Below are 21,547 nucleotides of genomic sequence, written 5' to 3' on the forward strand. Positions count from 1 at the left end.
TCACCTACACAAAATGCTACTTCTCCAAGATTATGATCATGTTTTCACCTGAGAAATGTTGGTGGGATATATTTGATAAATAGAATTTCTGCATGACAAAATACAAAACACCCCAGTGCCTGCACAGGGGTTGGAGAGTTCCTCTGGCAATTGCTGCCTGTACATTGAAAGAGGAGCTTGGATTTGATGGGCTTTTCTTTCTGCTTTCATTTGTTAGCACTGGGTCAGTGAATTGGCACATGATTTCAACATCGTGGCTGGCAAAATATAGACAGGGAGCTGAGAGCCCTCAAAGGCTGCATTTTCAGCCTAAAGTACATTATATGGTACATTTGAACATTTTTAGAGGCTGACTGACCTTAGGAAGACAACTTTGGTGCAGTCACTCTCCCTGCTTCTGAGCATGTTCCTTATTTCCTTACAGTTTTTGCAGGGAATATGCTACATGTAAAATTGAAAGTTTTGGTTTTGTCTATTTAAATTTATGAGAGCCCATAAAGACTTCAAAACAAACTCCTGACATTCTGATGTTCTATAGATTCCCTGAACTAACCTTCAACTGGATAATCTGAGGAGAAGCACAATAATCACTATTACTAAAATGTCAAAATTTCACTTTAAATGTACAAACTCACTCTGGAGCAATCAAACATCACAAAAATGCAAACATGTTCAGGATTACAGATAATTTAAATGACTTTGATTAATGTTTAGAGACATAATTTGGACTGTATCAAAGATAGGTAGTGACATTTTCTGTATTATTTAGTGTTACAGTTTCCTCTTTTAGGACTCCTAATATATTGTCCCCTGCCTTCAGACACACTGCTCTGTTTTCATGTTTGGTGCTAATTGAGCTGTTGTCATAAACTGTTCACAGCAACCCATATTTTCATTATAAATGCATTAAGAAAGAAATTAATCTGTATTCTTTGAGTGTGATTTGTGTACTTAACTCCTTCAGTTGAAAATGCAAGCCTAAACAAATCATCTTAGGCAGAGCTTGTACTGAAAACTCTGGCACTGAATTTCTGTACCTAGAAGGCCATGAAATCAAACTTCACAGGAGTAAGAACAGTTGTAGCACAACCTATTCTGTCCAGACTTCATTATCTTTTATCACCTTGTTCTTTTACTTCTGCCTCTTATCCATGACAGTCTCTGCCAATGGACTCAAGGTGCAACTCCCAAAACTTTGTTCTCATCCAAGCAATGCCCAGACTGCAGCTCAGACGTGATAAATAGGACCTCTACTGCCTGTCAGTACTTCTGAATAATCTCATGTTCCATCTAATTTACATCAGAATGATTTTTTTTTTCACAATTCAAAGAAGACAGATGTTGTTAGTTTATGAATTATGATAGGATTGGGTTTTGGTCCCTTAGTGAAAGTTGCCTTGGAAAGAAATAGCATTCCTTGTCACCATGGCTGCTTTTTCTTATAAATGAGATGAACTGTCTACATTATCTACAAATTCTAGATACAGGACATAAATGTTTGATAGCTGCTGTGTTTTACTGTCAACTGCTGGATTCTTGTATTTAAACTCAAGCAACAAGTATTTGTAGTGTCTAGCAAAATCTACAATCAAGCAGAAGAGACTAAAGCAGTTACACATTTTTGAATGAGTTTTTCAATGAGAAATGCTTCCTTACACCCTTGTGGGAAAAATTACATTGAAATTGCATCCCTATGATATCCTCTTTTTGCTTTTTCCACATTTGAATTAGCTGCTACTGACAATAAAATCATGTAGACCATGACAGCACAAAGCATACTCCTGACAAAGTTCTCTGCAGTTCCTCCCTGGAAATCTCTGTGCTAAGGAACTCTTTCCTGACTTGGCTTATCAAACCAGGATAATGTCCTGCATGAACAATAGGCTTTTTAGATTCTGCCAAAAGATGCTTTACTCATTTTGTTTAGGGTAATATCTACTAACAAACTTTGACATCTTTGTCAGGAACTGTCTGCAGATAGAGCCTCACTGATTTTGGCCAGCTACAGGGGAATGGCTGCATTTGCCTGAAGGAGCAGAGCCTGATTTCTCAGGATAAAACCAGTAGATTGGGGATAAGCCACCATTTAAAGGTGTTGCTTTGTCACAGAGTGTTCATGGAGGGCTTTTATTCCCTGCTTAGGAAAAAAAACCCCCTAGTATATTTCAAATACTGCCCTTAGTATATTTCAAATACTGCCCTTAGTATATTTCAAATACTGCCCTTAGTATATTTCAAATACTGCCCTTAGTATATTTCAAATACTGCCCTTAGTATATTTCAAATACTCACTACTTGATACCAACCTGCCCCTTGCTTGCTGTGTGCTACAGCTGTAGTAAATATTATTGAAAGTGTGTTTACTGTTGGGCCACAAATATTTACATTTTATTTTGCCACAAGAAGGAGGAAAGAGACGCCAGCTATCCAGGACGCCCAGGGGAAAGCATCAACACTAAAGGAATAGGGATGAAACGGCTGCCTGTGAATTATGTTTGCAAGATGGGACTGAGAACATGTATAAAAGGCAAAACCAGAGGGTGGTGGGGCCTGGTGAAACACAGGTGGGGCAAACCCGGGCGGGCCCAGGTGGGGCAAACCCGGGCGGGCCCAGGTGTTCCGCGGTGGGTTTCCCTCTGCCCGGGCAGGAACGCGCACAGGGCACTCTCGTTTTCTGACAGGGCTCTTTTCCTGCTGTTTGCAGGTTTTTTCCCGAGCGCTGCTGCCCAGCAGGAGCGGAGGCAGCGGGAGCGCCGCGGTGAGGCCGGGCCGGACCGCTCGGTGCATCGCTCCGCTCCGGGGCTCCCCTCGCTGCCAGGGCCGCTCCCGGAGCCCCCTCAGCCCTGCGAGCCCTTCGCCCTGCGCCGCTGCCTCACCGCATCAGCCGCGGGTCCCGCTCCATCGCCGCCTCAGCCGCGCGTCCGCGTCCCTCACGCCCCTGAGGGTGGGGCTCGGCGGTGCCCCCTCCCTTCATCCATCCCTCCCTCCCTCCTCCCAGGGAAAAGTGTCTGAGCGCGCCGCGGCCCCTCACACGGGCGGGGAAAGAGGCTGAGGGCGCTCGGGGCCGGCGCAGCCGGACAGCGGCCGTGGGGACGCGCCAGCCTCGCCGCTTCACGCACCTTCCCTTCCCTTTGCTCACCCGCTTCAAAAGTTTTGTCCAGGGAGCCTCAGCGGTGCCGGCCGGAGCAGCCAGCATGGGCGCCGCCGGGGTTGGCGCGGAGCGGCGCTGAGGGCGCGCAGCGATGGCGCGGGCGGCGGGCGCGCGGAGCTAACGGCGGAGGAGCCCCCTCAGCCCCGGGGCCGGGCGGGACGCGGCCCGGCGCCTCAGCAGCCCCTCGGCATGGCGCGGGCGGCCCGGCTGCTGCTCGGAGCGCTGCTCTGCGGAGGTAAGGGGCGCGGGGAAAGCGGAGCGGGCACCAGTTGATCGCGCACCCGAGCCGGGAGTGCTCTTGTCAGCCGTGTGAACTAAGCTGCCCCTTCCTCCTCTCCCCCCTGCCTTTTCCTTTCGGTCCTGCCGCTGCCTCTGTCTGCTGCTTTCTCTCTCGCCGGTTATGTGAATGGTGGGAAACCTTGCGAGCTTGCGTTTGTCTAAGAGGAGAAACGGGAAAAGTTCACTTTCGTCTTTAACAGTGATGATTTTACAGATGTTTGTTAATTACTGCGGTGTGTTAAAGGAGCGTCTGTGTGGGAGGGGGTGTCCCAGCGCCAGCTTGGAGCGGAATTTGGGCAGCGGTGAAAGCTCCAAGAGCGGCACGGTGACAGTGTTTGGGAATAGCGTCCTTTAAATGATGCTGGAATTGTGCGCTGTTGGCTCCGGAGCCTGGATGGAAGAGCTGTCACCTGGGTTGGACAAGATGCTTGTTACCTTGATGAAAGGGACAGCTGAGGAACAGGTTTGGCTTAGCAGAGAGGTCATTTGAATGATCTGCTGGTTTTTCTCATCGCTGAACTTCTGTGATGAGAGAGTTCCTTTGATAAAGGCAAATCTCTTCTGAAGTGGCTCAGGGATGCAGACAGTGCATGCTCCCATGGGGGATTTCTGTGCAGAATAGTAGGTGACTGCCGTGTCTCAACACTTCTTGTTTTCTTGCTCAGACGAACCATGATGGTTGTGGATGCTTTATTAAACCATGCCTTCCTCCCCGTCTGGGTGGGAGGGTGTGGAAACTTCCTAAGCTATCTGCAGTGCCTGCTGTTGTTGCCATTCCTAGGAGTAAAAACAGAATTTTGCCCTTTATCCTGCTGGTGTTAGTGGTGCTCTTTGACTGTCGTAAGAAGATTACTCCTAAAAGACTCTTCTTGTTTAGCTCGATCCAGCCCTGCCAACCTCTCTCCCAGGGCAGTTGATTGTGGAGGCAGCCGTGAGAGATACGGAAATATCTCAAGGGTGAAGCAAGAACGGAATCGGGAGCAATTCATAAAAGGACTTTTCCCACCCCAGTCGGCAGGGAAAACAAAGTACTTGGCAGAAAATTGTATGGCCTCTTTAATGGCGGTCATTTCAACGTGCATTAAAATTAACGGGCAGCCCAGTGACTTGACCCGCTCTGAAAGTGCCGATGTGAAGAGCCTAAAATGCAGGTTTCTGTTCTGATTGCTGTAGCCTGGAGGTGAGAATTAGATCAGCCTCGTGCTCACCTTCAGAGACCGCGCGGGATGAAGGTTTGTAGGGGGTGCCTGGCGTGGTGCGGGGCTGCTTTGATGGTCACCAGTGCATCCTCCGCAGTGAGCGTTCGTGTGCTGAGGTAGGCACCAGTGCATGGGCACTCCTCTAGGAAAGTATTTGTACAACAGAAATAGGTTGTGATTCTTCGTGAAGGCAAGAGAAAGTGCTACGGGGAGAGTTTATAAACAGCCCAGCTCCTAAAGCCCTGCTGGACCCTGGCTCGGTGCTGTCTCAGCCATGCAGGAGTGGTGCCCCAGCCAGGCACTGCCAGCTGCTGGGGGCTCCGGGGCTCTGCTGTGCCAGAGGAAAAGACAAAATATTGCTTTCCTTCAGGGAAGAAAGCAGAGGTTCTGAGCGGGGAATTGGCCTCAGCATTGTTGGGCACTGTATGATTTTGAAAAGAGCCACTTAATTAAACTTATTTAATAAGGTGTTTGTATAGTTTCCTGTGGCGCCTTAATGAGCGTTTCATTTGCGCTCCCCTCGTGTATTTGCACTCTCTTTGTTGGCGTGTGAGGATCGTGATTGTTCTTGAGAGCTAAAGTCCAACTAAATGAAAGTCACTTTATAGCTCGCAAGCAAAAACGTTTGTAAATGTGCTGAGAAACTTACTGTTATAGACAAGTTGTCGTTTGCTATTTAAAGAGCCATATTTACTTCTCTAAACTCATTAGCATCTCCTATCAGGCTTGAATTTCTAAGAAAATTCTCACGAAATGTTGCCTTAGGCCTCAGTGTGCCATTATGTCGGGGTTATTATCTGGCCAATAATGTTAATTCATTCAATCTCAAGAAAGAAGCTTGGCATTTAATTTAAGCCATGCCTCCAGTCAGACCAGGATGTATAAAAGTCAGTGTGCAAAAGTGCTCTTGGATTTAGGTGCAAGAACATGTTTTACATACCAATTATTGGATGGCTGCTCCTTAGGTGGAGAGGATGTGTGTGAAATTGTATTTACATAAGTAAATCCCAAGTGTATATATATTCCTTTCAGGAAATGACCTCTTTTCAGCAAAGTGCTAATGCATGTGCTTAAGCCCCTTTATAGCCTATAGGAGGTATTCATGAGCTTGAAGGAAGATTATTTATTTATTTTAATAGCTTCTCTGAGGCAGGGCGAAATGTGAACACACGTGTCCAGATTTACTTCATTTTGTAATGGATAGATAAGTGGGGATCTTCATTTTCCTGTGAGCAGTGAGCTAGAACAAGGCTCCCAGAAACTGCAAGTACACTGAGCCCTAAAAAAGCGTTTAAGGGTGCCCAGCCAGAGAACTGATTTGTTTGCACAAGCATCTCTAAGTGCAAGAAAGTGTTGAACAGGAGCAGCTGGTCAAGGTGCATGGAGCTAGCAGGATTTTAGGTACAGAAGCAGTGTTGGAGCCCAAATGCAAACACAGCTGTGCATCCATAGGTTGGCACAGCACCTGCCAGGGTTCTGCTCTGCCCTTCTCCCTCCCACAACCCTGCAGTACGTCCTTGTTTTTGTTTCACTGCAGTGGACACTGATTGAGGCTCTTTATTTTGAATATTGTTTCATTACGATTTTGAATTAATCAAGCAGCAAGGTTTTTTAATATCCTATTTTGGAAGTTCAGGTTCAAGGTTTTTTTTATATCCTATTTTGGCATACCCTGCTGTTATGGAAAACTTCGTAAATTTCCTTTTTCTCAATTTCATCACATTAGTGCTAGCCAAGAGCACAGCAGGAACTTGCATTATGTTAAATTATAGCTGCGTGGAGTTTTTATAAGTGGCTAATCTCTCTTCTGGATAGAACCCTTTCAAAATGGAGATAGTGCTATTAATATTCCACTTTACTTTGTTTTCATATTTGGTAGTAGATCAAAGTTTATTAGACACTGTACTTACCTAGTAAAACACCCAGCAGTTGAACTACAAATGGCTGTTCAAAGCTGCTTCTAAGTGCATGCCTGTGATATAAAATATCATCCCTGTAATCGCTTTTCTAATGCATAAATGTGTGTCTGGCTCTTGAATTGCAGAACTAAATAGCTGTGTAAAATTAAGTACTAAACAGCACAGTGTTATGTTTTCTTAAATGGCCAAATGTTGGTAAGCATTGACAAATTCTGTTCTTTGGGATGAAGGCATGGGGTTTTATTGTGACTTGGGATTTAGTTCCAAGTTTTCAAACTCTAATGACAAAGCAGAAGTTCAGCACTACTGAGAAGGTGGCTTGTGGGGAATAGCCAGAAACTCTGAATAATGGCAAATTTGCCAGAAGTGTTGGAATACAAACTTTCCTGGCTAGAGTTTTCAAGGGAATGCCCCTCTGCAGTAGATCTTTCAGAGCTTTTGTTCCCAGGTGTGGTTAAAGTTGTGTCTATCTAAGACAGTTAATTGACAAAAAAGTAAATTAAAGCCTGCAATCTTCAGGGTGTGACCGTGCCATTAAAGAGGTGTCAGAGATTCCTGTGCAGAATCTCAGTTTTCTCCAGGGCTTTGGTAAATTTGTTTATTTACTCATAAGCTGCATGCAAGTTTGTGCTGCCACAGCGAGATTTTGGCAGTGGTTCATTTCTGGCAGGCTCCACTCGATGTGTCCCAGCTATTCCCAGAGAGACAAAAAGCATATTATGATAAAAGATGTAAAATGGCAACAAGTTGAGAGAACTGGGGTGTAAAGACAGTAATGGAAAACCATCCAATAGGGATGTTAAAAAGGTGAACTGAGGATGTTGGGGAAAGCAAATGCATGTTTTGGGTGGCTTCCAGTCCCACCTGTCCCTCAGCTTGGAGGAGACGTTTCCTGTGCAGCAGGGAGAGCTGGCTGCACAAAGGAGGTGGGTTTAGTGTAAGGGAGGCTGTTAGCAGGAATTGTACCTGCTCTCTGCTGCCAGGATTACCACTGCCTTGCTGCTTTTGGCAGTCATTTCACTCTGTCTCTTATCTGCTATGATTGCCACTTTGGTGAAAGGCTTGACCCTGGTTTGGCCACCTTGTCCAGAGGGACTTTTTGGTTTGTTTAGTATCTAAACACTCCAGTGATAAAAAATACAGGCAGTATTTTGGGATGCTGTAAGGTGTTAGCTTAAGGTATTTGGCTGAAATTTGACTTGCCCGTCCTTCATAGTCATTAGCAATAACTTTCTGGCCAGAAAAGTTGTTTTTGTCTAGTTCAAACTCTTGTCCTGACTTGCTCTTAGAGGCCTGAGTCCTTTATATTTTATTCAGCCTTCCTTACAGACTCAGTACCCTGGCAAAACAGTTTCACAGTGTTCAGCTCTTCAAGCAGTTGTACTGTTTTGTGTTCTGTGGACTGGCTCAGGCTCTAGTGACAGATGTGACCCCTTTGAAACAGGGACGGACAAATGGTGCATTCAAAGTTCATAGCTTCTGCAGTCTCCTCACTCAGAGGTATCTGCTAAAAGCCTGCGGATGCATCTCGCTCTGGAAATAATTTCAGCCCAGCAGTGCCTGTGTTTTGGTTAGCAAATGGAAATACTCTCTCTTTATCTATTTGTTCACATTTTTTTGGGTCAATACACAGCCTCAGGTCAGCATTTTTCTTTTCAGCTGTATCTAGTGAAATGACCCAGTGAGTGTACTCTTCTATTTTCCTTGCTAGTCTAAAGCATATTAATCTGTAGAGCTTGGATTCCATAAACAAAGTGTCATCCCCATCACTAAAATTGCTGGCAGCTTTGCAGCCCTGGTCAATTAAGTGAACTTTTCGTTAGGGGAGTACATTGGGACTAAGTGGTTCTTTCCCATTACACTTAAGAAATGTGCTAATGTCTTCCTGTTGCAGCACTGACATCTTGGGTCAGTACCTTTGTGCTTGAGACAGCCTTTGCTGGCACTTTTTTTTGCTTGAATAACAGAGATCATGTGAGTTGTAGTGCCACTGTCATTAGCAGAGCCTGCTCTTACAACTGTGCAGTTCCAGCAGCTTGACAGATGTGAGCAGCCAGACAAGTCCCCTTAAGTGGACGCTTTTATTGTGCACTGCTGCAAGAACTTCACCTGATTTTGCCATCCACTGGTGCTACAAGTGTCATGGGTGAGGTCAAATGGCTTTTTTTTTGTTAATCATTTCTTCTCACATCCTATTTTTAGTATTCTCCAGTTGTTGTAAAGTTTCTCTAATATTGTAGAAGTGCGGTGTGAAATTTAAAATATTTTTATCATAATTACATTAATAGCTATTGCCAAAATTTGTGTTTGGTGCTTTTAGTTGTATATTTCTCTATAAGACACCACCCTGCTGTAATTGACTTGCCCTTTCCAATACCATGAAGCCAACACTAAGCTCAAAACCAGTGGTTAGGAATTCTGACATTTATGAGAAATCTTTGAAGGTAACTGAGAAGGTAAAGTTTGAGAAAGTTGCTCATTTATGAAAAAAACCCACCAAAATCAAGCTTTGAAATAAGTTCATGCTTTTGGATGGAGAAAAAGACTTAACTGTTTCCTGAGTATATTTTAAAATCAGATTTTCTGTGCCCAAAGAGGAAATCTGAAGTAAATAAATGAAAGCTGATGTCCTCTGATGCTGGTGCAACAGAGAGCTTGGACCACTGGATTCTGCTCATTGCAGAAGCAGTCCCAGGGTGCAGATGTTGAAATATCCCCACCAATATGTTTAAAGTTTTATTACTTAGGTAGCTCCTGCATTTTGCTGCTTGGTACCATTTTTCAACTGGGCAGCTCTTTGTTTGAAAATGTTTTTGAAACTGATACAATTTACAAGACAATTTGCTTTTAAAATTGGGCTTGGATCCCAGATTTACTTAGATGATTCTCTATTTTTGGTGAACTATTACACATAAAGTGACCATTTTGACTTCAAGTAGATATATTCAGACATAAACTGACAGATATTCCATTAATGTATTCTCTAATATTGTATTGCTGTTACAAAAACGAGCTGTGATGAAAAGATTTGTCATTCCAAACAACTTCTGAAAAGCATTGTAACTTCATGTAACCGTTTAATTTTTCCTTCTGATTAAGAGTGAAAGTTAGCTTTTGAAATGTTCATTTCTGTCCTTGTGAAATTCCATTTTCTAAGCAGTTGTATTGCCTGGGGGTGCTGTTCCTTACCAGCCTGAGCCAATGGAAATTGATGCTGCCAGGTTTCTGCCCTCTCCCAAACTGAGCTACCCTCTCAGTCGTGTGCCAGCCCTGGTGTGCCTCTAATTCCCCTGGAAACTGCTTCAGGGGAGATAAAGCACATAAAATACACTTTTTTCTTTTTTTTTAATAAAAGGGTGAGTTTGTATCACCTTGGGATCAACTTACTGCTTGAATAAGCAAGAAGGGGGAGGGAGAGCAGAGCTGAGCTGGGTCCTGCAGCCCAGCAGTTGCAGTGGTATGGCTTTAATTCATCCCTGGGACACTCCAGGAAAAAAGGGATTGTTCTGGGAGTTGCTTACATCGTATATCCACTGCAGGATATTAAACACCGAGAGGTTAGAGAACATGAGGGGCACTCTGTAAACGATGCAGCTTTGATTTCTCTGCCGGGTGGAGTTTTTTCTCCTTTTGCTGGTTCTGTATCGTGGTGAAGAAATGAAAGTGAGGCTTACATTAATATACTGCCATGTCCTCATGCAGGTAGAATGTGCTTTTTGGTGCTTAAGATAAAACTGTTTTCCTGAGCTAAAACCAAACACACACCGTCACCACCCCCACAACAAACAAGGAAACCCCCAAACCCTGAGTTTCTTGCACTATTATTTCAAACAGGATTAATAGCACTACTTCATTTAGAGTTGTCACTAGGAGAGTTTGGGTTTAGTTTCTTGTAAATTCCCCAACCATTAACTGTTTCGGCTAAAGTATTCTGTGCCAAGCATCTGCCTCAGATTGAATCAGTTTTTTTCTTTTCCAGAACTTCAGCCAAGAATTCAGTGGTTTAAAAGAACAGAGCTCATGGAGGGGGACAGGGGGGTAGGCACTCTGGATTTTCCTTTGTTTAAAAATAGTTGCTGACCTCTTGTTTGGGAATCACTGATACCCTGATGAAACATGCCAGGAGGACACTTGGGAGATTGCTGAGAAAACAGTCCATGGATGATTTGATGGGATGTCAAGTTAACAATACTGGAAAGGATAATTTTGCTTATGACAGGGAAAGAGTCGATGTGTCCTTAGAGCTACAACCTATGGAAATTGCTGTGCCCTGGCCATGTGCCTGCCAGGGTGAGCTCTGCCCTCCTGGCAGCTCCAGGTGCTCTCTGCAGCAGTCTGACCTGAGCTGTGGGCAGGGCAGTGCCCATCCTTGTGTTTTCCATGCCCTGTCCCTCCAGGATGCTCTCCTGGAGCAGTGGTGGAGGAGAAGCAGAGCTGGCCAGGTGGGCCCAGACCTTCTGTGGTGTCTCCTGCTCCAGTGCCCCTTGTAGCCAGGTGGAACCTCCCTTGGTGGACGTGGAGTCAGGCCCTGCTGCTTTGTGGCCCAATGACCAGTTTTAATTCCTGCTGTCTGCAGCTGAATTCCCCTGTCAGTCATTGCAGTGCCATCAGACTGGTGTGGGGACTGAAGCCTGACCAGTGGTCTGTGTTTGCTGGGCTGATTTGTGCACTCATTTCCAGCCATCACTGGGTTGCTGCTGTGGGGGTGCTGGTGGAGACAGCAATTACACCTTATCCATCGTTTTTCTTTTAAATCATTTTTTCACGACTTGAAGTGGTGGGTTTTTTACTTTCTAATTTCATATCTCTCTGGAAACAGCCGGAATGTTTGATTTTTGCACTGTGGAATCAAATGACCTCTCACTCTGCTGGCATGAAATAAAGAGTAGCAAATAGAATAAATAACTACTGTGGGGAAGTTAATATTGTATTGACTTCTGAATACCTGTTAATTTTCAGTGATCAGAACATGGGGGAAGAGGGAGATTGAATTTGGCTGCCCCTTAGGGAGGGGTGGATACCTACTTAGGAATAATATCATCCTAAAAATTCATGAGGGTTTCAGTTTTGCTGCAGATTTATGTAAAATCTTGTAGAGCATCGATTTGTATTACAGCTTAGTCATCCTTCATAGTATACTTCGTTGTTATTCCTTGCATTCCCACATTTTTAATGATGAGTTTAATCTAGGCTTCTCCATCTCTGCTCTTTTGGTTGGATGTGCAGTTTGATGTTTCCTGGCTCCAGGTGTGCAGCATTGAGCAGTTTAGATGGAGAAGATGCTTCTCTTTGTGCACAGCTGTAATTTGGGATTCACACTCGACTCCTGCAGCAGATGGGTGGTACAACCAGAAAGGGCCCCTCGTTTTCTGGGCAGTGTCTGTGCTGTGAAATGCTTCTTGGGTGACTTTGTGTGTGACAGGCTTTGGCACCGACAGCCAAGGAGAGCTGCACCTGCCTCACCTGAGTGTAAAGGCTCTGCCTCCTGGAAAAGCTGATGTGACGCTGTGTGAGCTTGGGATCCCTCTTGACTGGGTCTCTCCTCAGCAAGTCTATCCTGCTGTCTCTTCAAATCTTTGTCTTTTAGATGGCCTTATTTTTACTGTGAAGAATAAGAAGTTGTGTTTTATTTGGCAGAGTGACTAATTGCTGTATTTTCTGTCTTTAATAGGTGCTCAAAAAGACAGTGTTTTATGACAGATGTTACTGAGCTCTTACTGTATCAAATGCCTTTGTGCTTCTCTTTTTCATAATTACACCCTTGATGATTCTGGAAAGAAATCTACTGAAGGAATTCAGGAATAGGCAGCTCTCTTCCCTGTATATGTGTTGAACATGCTCCTTTGTCATTCCATCACAGTAGAAGAGGGAAGAGCATGGAATTCTAAGTGGTGTTCCCTATTTTCTGTAATTCTTTCCCCAGCTGTGTGTGCAGATGTGCGTGCTGAGGTCACCTGTCAGATTTCATTTGTTCATCTGGAAAATGGAAATGACTGCAGCCCTTGATTACCTTTTTGTTATCATAATGTGGATAGGAAAAATGTTTTTTACTTTGGGGTAAATTTCAAGTTCTTTTTACAACAGTACCTGCGGCTGACTGGGGAGTACTGTGCATTATTGCTGTTACATTTTTACTGAGGAATAACCCCAGTCTGATAAAAGATCAGGATCACATGATAGTGCTCAACAATTCACTGCGGGTGCCCATTAGTTACATTTTCATATTGATTCCATAAGCTGATGTGTTGTGCTTTGGAATGTCAGCAAGCTGGTAAAAGGAATTTTTCCAATTGTATGTGACACAATGGAATTAGAATATTCTCCTTTTCCCTTTGGAGTGTCACCAGGGGTCTGGAGATAAAAGGGTGGTGCTGACTGCTCTTGAAAGACAGATGTGGAAACACCTATGGTGCAAGGTCCATCTGGAAGGTCTTTATTGCATTATAGCCTTATTCAAAGAAGCAGAGATTCGTGGGTTGCCTTGGCTATTTCACGGATTAAAGCTGGATATCGCTCTAGTTCAGGCTCAAAGCTTCACAAGTCCTCAAAGCTTCAGGCTTCCATTGAACTTTAGTCTTGGTTTGGAAAATTCATTTAGAATTAAATTAGCTGTAGCGATGAAACTGTGGTGCTTTAATAGGAATCATCAGATGACATTTAAACGTGATCCTGTAGTGCAGTCATGTCAGAGATGGTTCGAGGTAAAAAAATCATGCCTTTAGGCAGTATTGTTCAGGAAAGTCACAAAATGCAAATGGCTCCTTTGAACAGAAGTTACATTGATTTGTTTTTGTTTTGAGAAGAGGCAAAGGATCCACCTTTGTCAGTTGCTGAGATGTGTGAATTGGAGTTGAATCCACAGTTCTGAATGCCTCTAGAATTTGGATCCTGATCTAGACCCTGAAATGCCTCTGTCAGCTTTATAGAGCAAATCAATTCAGCAGTGCTTCCAAGCCTGTGTAGACTTCAGCAACGTTCTCACCCTTTTTTGTGCTTTGTGCCTCTTGCACCTCTTCCCTTCTTTTTTCCTTCAGTAAGGGTGTGGCAGATTGCAGCCATGGCGCTCTAGGGCTGCTTAGTTCCTCTTGACTTTTGCTAGTTCATTATTTTATGACTGTGGACTGTCTAAAATTAAAGATGAGATTTTAATGTTAGAACCTGGACATGAAGACCTGCCAAGACTGGCACAAGCTGTTGGCTGGCAGAGTTTATTTATCTAACAAGTCATGGTTGCTTGGTAAATGCCTTCAGCCCACCTTGTTTTCCATGCAATTTCCCTTCCAGTGAACAAAACTGGATTTGATGTGTCATTCATAGTGTTATCCACAGACAGTTAATAGTTTACAATGATTTTTTCCCCCCCAGCATTTGTGTATTCCTTTGTTGCAAGAGGGGAAGGTTCAGGATGTCAGGTATAATTTGGCACTGCTAGACCATGTCAGAATTGAAGTGATTTTGGAAATTTCTCTCTTTTACTGATAATTATTCTCTAAGTGATAGGTGCAGTTCAAATAGGACTATTTCAGTATCCTTCATAAGAGAATGTTTGAAACAATCAGAGTCCATTTGTTCAGCTTATTAAAGGGCATTTAATGCAAATTATTTGGCTCTTACAAGTAGGGGCATTTAAAATGTATTTATCCATGATTACTTACTTGGTTTTCACCTCTAAAGAAATAAAACGTAACCAGAATTTTCCTTGCTCTGCCCTGTGTTGTGCTGTAGCCTGGCACAGTTTCTGGATGCAGAGGGAAGCTCAGTTTTGGTGGAATTTTTCTCTGGAGTGTTATCAGCACAGCAGTTGCCCATTTCATCTCTGACTTTATCAAGTAATAGTTCCTGTGCAGGTTTCTGGCCTCACCTGATGCTGAGAACTCCTGAATGTCAGTGCTCTCTCCAGCTGACACAGCAGGGTGATACTCAGGGAGGGTGGGAAGGAAGCACAGAATTTCCATGGCTGGACTGGGGAGTTTGGGTGGCTTGGTTCTTACTGGGAATTGGGGCTTAAAACTCTGTTTTGGTTCAATATACTGCCTCGAGTTATTGTTACTGCTGCTCAAGGGAATGGCCTTTGCTCAGGAGGGTGGTTTGAGTTCCCAAATGCTGATGTCTGCTTTAGAGGGAGTGGATTTGCTCCTGGGGCTGCACCTGGAAGTGTTTTCTGTGTGCTGGACTGGTGGGAACAACTGAACGGTGCACAGGTGCTGTTATTGACAGAGCTGAACTCACAGGTGAACTTCATTAAAGCAATTATTTCTCCTTGAGCATGAGGGCCTGTAGCTCCTGGTCAGTGGGCAGCACTTTTTGGGAATCCATCCCACAGACTTGTAGATAAAGTTAAGATCCTGAACCACTCTCTGCTCCAGTGATCACAGAGGAGTAAGGAATGCTTCCAGTGGATAATTGACATTGGTGGGATGTTTTGACTCCCAAAGGACCTTCCTTCTTTCATCTACAGAGTAAGTTTGTATTTCTGGGCATCAAATGGGGGTGATCTCATTTTCTGTTTTCCCTTTTCTGTTACCTGTGCTCTGTTCTGTGCATTTGGTTATCCAAATATTACTCTAATGAGTTATCCAACCTTAGAAGACAAGTTGGGAGTTGCCAGCCTCTGCTTTTGTTAAATTTCTGTTTGTTATTGAAGAAATACACTTGGATTTATATTGAAATTTACTATACTAAAATGGTACAAAAGTAAATAGCACTTCACATAAGTACAGAATACACAGGCCCCCACCTCAACCCCCCTTTTATAATTTTTAATTTGCCTCACCACATTTCAGGTTTTAACTCCCTTGACTGAAAATGAAATCAAACAGTGTGAGCTTTTGGAAAACTGTTTTGAGGAACAGAAAATGCAAACCACATGGTACATTCCCCATGTGAAGATTTAGTGGAGAAATCTATTCTCATTGGGAAAACAAACTCCACTGGATTTGCTAAGTGACATTTCAAAGCAGTTTGAGATGAAAGGACTGTGGTCTAATTCATTGCATATGTGATATTTCCTGGTGGATAGGTGTTATGTTGAGAAAGAAGCCAGGGAAGTGCAGTAAAACCGAGGGGGTTTTGGTCTGAATTGATAGTTTGAAAATGAGTCTAATCCCATTTTTCTGTCTAAAAAGTGGCAGATACCCGTGATCAGAAAGTGACAGATTAACTGTGCAACACTTTGCACTGTAATACTTTTAAAATGGGACTGTCTCGAGCTCAAGCAGTTTTAGCTGAGGTTTTTCATGCTGTGTGTTTTCTGATTGATTCAGAAGAGTCTCTGTGAAGTGGTTCAGTTGTTTCTGAGAACAAAGGCAGCTGGAGAATCCTGAGTTCTAGCCAGCTAGAATCATTTCCAGGAGCAGCACTAGTTGGGTTAACTCCTGGGATTTTCACTTTTGGAGGCAAAGATAGATGGTGTTTTCCTTAATCTCTCTTTCTGAGGTGATGATGATGTATGAATGCTAGCATTCATTTTTACTAAGTAAGATTCATGACTGCAGATAACTCCTGCAAACATGTCCCTGCATTACAAAAAGGCACATAAAAAGGGGGGTGAAAATATTTTGAAGCTTTTGGTTTAATTCCACAAAAAATCTGTTCAAAGTCACCAGACTTCTCGAGTCAGAAAATTGGGTTTAGTCTGCTCTTAATGCAGAGCTGAGGTGGTGCAGCAGCATTATTCTGGCATCTTGGCTTTGGGGAGCAGTCTGCCTGTGGGATGGCAGAGCTGCAGATGGGTTGTGCTGGGTTTGTCCCTCCCTGTGAGCCACGGTGGGCCCAGCGTGCAGGGGGAGAGCAGCAGAGCTCTCCGTGCCTGCTCCTCTGCGCTGCCTCCTTCTCCAGGGAGGGGAAGCACCCGGGGCACACCAAGGGTTAAGGAACAGGTGCTTATCCCCAGGCCTGCTGTCTCATTTTGCACACAGGATGGATAGCTTCCTGGGAAAAAATCCCAGTTTTTGGGCTGAAGGAGGGTATTGTCTGCAGGCTTGGGCTCCGTTTGCTCCAGGAGCTGGAGGTGTGGGGCTGGTGGGGCTGTGCTGGGCTCTGGGAGCAGCTCTGGCTCTCTGGAATCACTGCTGGGGCTGTGCTGAGCTCTGGGAGCAGCTTTGGCACTCTGGAATCACTGGTGGGGCTGTGCTGGGCTCTAGGAGCAGCTCTGGCACTCTGGAATCACTGGTGGGGCTGTGCTGGGCTCTGGGAGCAGCTCTGGCACTCTGGAATCACTGGTGGGGCTGTGCTGGGCTCTGGGAGCAGCTCTGGCACTCTGGAATCACTGGTGGGGCTGTCCCTGCTCTGCACACTCAGTCTGGGGGCAGCATCCTAGAACATGACCCTAAAAGCCCTTCAAAGACCACAGCCTTGCTCTTGGGAGCCAAATGCAAGCCACAGGAGGAAGATAGGCAGGGGATAGCTGGTCCTGGGCATCTTCTATTTCCTCTCTGCAATTTCCATTGGTGTTCAGGGCCCCATTTTCTGAATCCTTCTGTTACCTTCCCTTGCTGTAGCCAGGCATGCTGGGTAAGTTTGCAGGTTAACTTGTGTCTCCTGGAAGGAGCAGAGACTGTAGAAGGACAAAGAAGTTTAGTAACACTCTGGGGAGTTATTTTTGGTTCATGTTCCTGCTGCACAGCACTATGCTGGGGGGGAAAAGGCACATTTCTGTTCTGCTTTGATTTTGTTTAATAGCTGTCCTTAATGTAAGCAGGAGATTTGATCAGAACTTAGACTAATACTGAATCCTTCAAAAAATCAGGCCACAGGTTTTCTAATTAGGCATCTGTATTAGCAGATGCTTCTGAGAGTGTGGCTGCTAATTTTGCTGTGTTGGAGTTCAGCCTTTTAAAATCATGGAAAATTCTGTTCAAGCAAAGGGCTGTGTAAGTAAATGTATTAATATTTCTGAAGTGTGCCGTATAGTACCATGATAAGCTGCCTAAAAAGTTTATCAGAATGTTCATAATTCAGTGCAACACTTGAATATTGTGTCTTGAATGACTGCATGGGGTTATACATAATGATAAAGAAATGGTGAGCAGCTGTCTGTTCTGTCAGCCTTGCTCACAAGTACTCTGGAAGAAATAAATTGTCATTAAAGGCTGGATTTTAATGCATATGTATGTGGGGATGAATTAAGTTTAAGTCTGGATTTCCTTGTTACTTTTTTAGTGCTTTCCTTGGCAAACTTAACGTTCTTTTTTTTGTGAAGGAACCTTCTGGCTCATTGTAGGCTATTCCTGCTGCTTTTAATATCCTTTGAGATTGATTCATGAAGTGCCAACATCTTGAGCTGTGGAAAAAGGGTAAGAATCCTAAAGAAAGACCCTGGATACACGAGAATAAATTTGAACTCAGACTCTTTCTGTGCCACTTTGATCTGAAAGAGACATCTTGTGATTCAAAGGAGCTTTGCTGTTAACTAAGACCATGAATTTAGTCAGTTCCATTTTGATTAAAAACTGATAGCGTTAGCAAAATATATAAAAACAACATCTGGTTCAAGTTTACTGGAGTGATACTTTAGAAAATGAAAAGAGCTATGTCTGGTAGTTGTTGAGTGTGTCTGTATGTGATAACTGCTTGGAGGGAAAAAAATCTCTGTGGCTGGGTGAGCTCAAGAGCATTTTTGTACTGGTGATGTTCAGTGATTATTGTGCTGGTTTGCAGGGGATGGGTTGGAGTGTGAGAGCTCAGCACTGGCAGGGAGGTTGTGAGGAAACCAAAGAACACGAGGTGGAGGATGGAATCCATCAGTGGAAGGGTGTTGGGATCCCTGGCAGACCTGGAGGAGGAGGAGGTGGACCCAAGTGCAAACAGCTTGGAACTATGCATGCTTTGAAAATTTACCAACAAGGCATGGATGGGGAGGAAAACCTGTGGCTTGTTGACTTCTTTAGATCTCTGAGCTGAGGGCAGGTAAAAAACAATCTCAAAGCAAGATTTTCCTGAATCAAGTGGCCACCTCTGGCTTGCTGTGTGTGCTCTGAGAGTGTCAGGAGGAGCTGCCATTCCCTTTCTGCACACTGCCTGCAGAAGAAATATTTTTCCCCCACCAGATTTCAGATGTTGTAGAATCCCCTAAAAGCTCTTGGCAGCTGTCAGGGAATGAGGATTCAACACCTTGCAGAAAAGGCTGAGCATGCTGAAGGTCAGGAGTACTGACCTGTATGGCTGAGAAAAATATTAGAGGAACCTCCCCCAGTTTTTAATCTGATGCTTTATTTAGGTTTGAATTTAAATTCTTTCTAGGCTTCAACCACAGAAGTCAGACTTTAAGATCTTTATAAATATTCCTGCTAATTAAGCTATTGACAGTGAAGCTGAGAAAATCCACTTAGGATTTTTTTGAGTGTCATGGTTAATGCTCTGAGAATGATGTTGTCCATTGTATGAAGTTCCCTACAGTCAGCTTACAGAATGAAACTTTATTTGAATGTCAAGTGGTAATTTCCTTCAGCAAGTAGCAGAAATAGGCTTAAGACACTCCATTAATTAATTTATTTTAAAGAAGGGGAAAGACTAAGTTTAGAGAGAGAGAAAAAAAGAAGTGTCCTCTTTTAAAGTCTCAGAAGTCTGTTCAATGGCTCTAGAGTTCCTTGATACTTCCTAGAGTGCCTGTCAGTGCTTACCTGATGATATTTTCATCTGTTTACTGACACATCACCACTGAACTATAGTGCAGGAGATTCTTTAGCTGTTAAATCAAGCTTTTATCCTCCTATCCTTCTTGCAAGAGGGTTTACTTGAAAGAAAAGTAAATATTTTGTAGGTTCTTTTTACAGTGTGAACAGAGCTGTTATTTGTAGTTCTGAGGGCTTTCTTCTGGGACCTGTTTTGGTTTCCTCAGGAAATGTACCTTATTCTCTTTTTCTTCCCTTAAATGTCATATATTAAAAAATCTAAAGGAAATGGTGGTGTTCAAATAATTGTAACTGAGAACAGCAATCTTTGGTTTAGACAGCCCAGCAGAGCAGTCTGTGTTTCAGAAACCTTCCTTTAATAAGCAGAAGTGGCCTGGAGGGTTTCTGTGAAGTTGAAGTGGTGTGATAGCACAGAGATGGGATAAAACCCAGGCTGAAATGCAGGTTTTTGATGCAGCCAGCGAGCCCAGCAGCTCTGCTCCATGCAGCCCTGTGTGCTGGGCACAGAGAGCAGATTGCTGCAGCAGCAGGGACCTGGCTGAGCTGCTGTGCTCCTTCCCAGCCCTGCACACCCAGCTCCCACCTGGCTCTGAAGGCAGACCCACCTATTCCATGCCATGGCAGCAGCTGCAGGTTTGGGTTCTGGCCAGATCCTCCTTGACAGGACAGAGTTGGTTTTGTACTTTGTGTTTGGATGTGGCCATTATGTTGGCCGAGCTCCCACAATAAATTATTTTTATGTGCCTAATTCATCCTCGATGAAAAAGACCAATCCATTAAGGATTCTGCACTGTTATGTGTTCTTGTGGTGTATGACATCAGTAGAATGCCACAAGTTAATTACATTCTTAATTACAGCTTTGTATTGAATTAGGCTTGTATTATCCATAGAATAATTGAAAACCTGCTGAGATCATGTCTGGTAACATCTAATTGTATCCCATGATTTTTTCCCCATAACTTAAATAAAAACTGGCATTTCGTTTAGCATGGTTTTAATTAATTGACATGAAAAATGTAATTAGAGCTGAGGCAACAGACCAACTATCTTAAAAAAACTGCTCAGAAATTAATGATATTTTGGGGAAAATTAACAATTTCCAGAGCAGGCTCTATTCTCCTGCATTTCTGGAGAAACCTTGAGCAGGCACAATTGAAGAGAAGAGTTGCTGCTGTCAGAAGAGAAGAGAGACTTGAATGTTCAGAGACATTCTCAGTGCTCTTTCAACTTGAGGAAACTCGATCTGCTCGCAGCTTCAGGCACAGGAAACCTCAGAATAGCCCAGGAAGAGCACGGGGATGGAGTGGTGCTCCCAAGGGTTGAGGACAGGGCATGGCTGTGTTGTAGGAGCAGCAGCAGAGCAGCCTGGTGCCCTGAGAGGCAGGGAATTCTTTGCCAGCTTTGATTGACTCCCGTGGAATTCCCTTCTGCCTGCCCAGAGTTTCAGCTCCACATCAGTGAGAGCTGCCTGTGAGCTGGGCTGGTTCCCCTTCCTGCCTTTGAGTTTGTTTGGAAGCTGCTTTGCCACCCAGCATCCAAAGAGCAATACTTCAGGTAACAGGGAAAAACTTGATTTCCTCTTTTCTTTCTTTCTGGGCTTTGCTTCAGCAGATTCTTGCCCTGAATTTCGGGACTGTGGGTGGCTGAGTTAGGCAGGACGTGGTAGTGAGAACAATGGTCAGGTCCTTGGCCAAACCACTGGGCATCTTTTGTCCTTTTTGATAAAAACCTTGTCTGGGATCGTAAAGAAAGCTCACTGGACTTTAAAGAAGTCATCTGAGAAGGAAATGCAGCTGAACAGTGTGTTCAGTGCCAGAATTTCTGAGCCTGACTTCTAATCAGAAGCTTTGGGTCTGTCCTTCTTTTTCACTTTGCTTTTGTAGGAGCCCTGGAAATTGTTTGGGTTTGTGTTTTGTTTAACAAATTACGATTTTTTTCTATTGGTGTTTTTCCATAGAGACAAAGCTTTTCATTTAAATCCACCTACAACAAAGCTTTAATTCCAGGGTGAAGAATATTGGCTGTTTGCAGAAAGATTTATTTGTTTCAGGACATGCAGTTATTTCCTGTGTACAACCTGACTTAGAAGTTTTTCTGTTTGATATCTCTAAAATTCATATGAGCTATTCAGACCTGCCTATACATAAATCTGCATCTGCTTGGTCTCTAAAGGGAGAGCATATGCAGGGGTGGCAGTGCTGTGTGGGAGCAGGTTTGAGAGATCTCGCTGTGCTTGGACACCAGCAGAAAGCCCTGGGTACATCAACTGAAAGCTGGCTGGCAGCCATAGCACACAGAATGGAGGGAATGTTTGCCTAAAAGACTGGATTGTGTCAGGCATGACTAAGCAGGAATTTCAGCTAAAA

At 43.9% G+C, this 21,547-nt stretch overlaps 1 protein-coding gene across 1 annotated transcript in view; it reads left to right on the forward strand.

The window, feature by feature from the left end:
- Positions 1–3,285: 3,285 nt before the first annotated feature.
- The window catches only part of LOC132336289 (transmembrane protein 132C-like), a 178,351-nt gene continuing 160,089 nt past the window's right edge, over positions 3,286–21,547 (forward strand). The window contains exon 1 of the mRNA XM_059863623.1: positions 3,286–3,386. Coding sequence (XP_059719606.1) covers positions 3,341–3,386 — 46 coding nt within the window. The 5' untranslated portion in view covers positions 3,286–3,340. The remainder of the gene's footprint in view (positions 3,387–21,547) is intronic.

Source organism: Haemorhous mexicanus, chromosome 19, assembly GCF_027477595.1.
Source record: "Haemorhous mexicanus isolate bHaeMex1 chromosome 19, bHaeMex1.pri, whole genome shotgun sequence".
Taxonomy (NCBI): Eukaryota; Metazoa; Chordata; class Aves; order Passeriformes; family Fringillidae; genus Haemorhous; species Haemorhous mexicanus.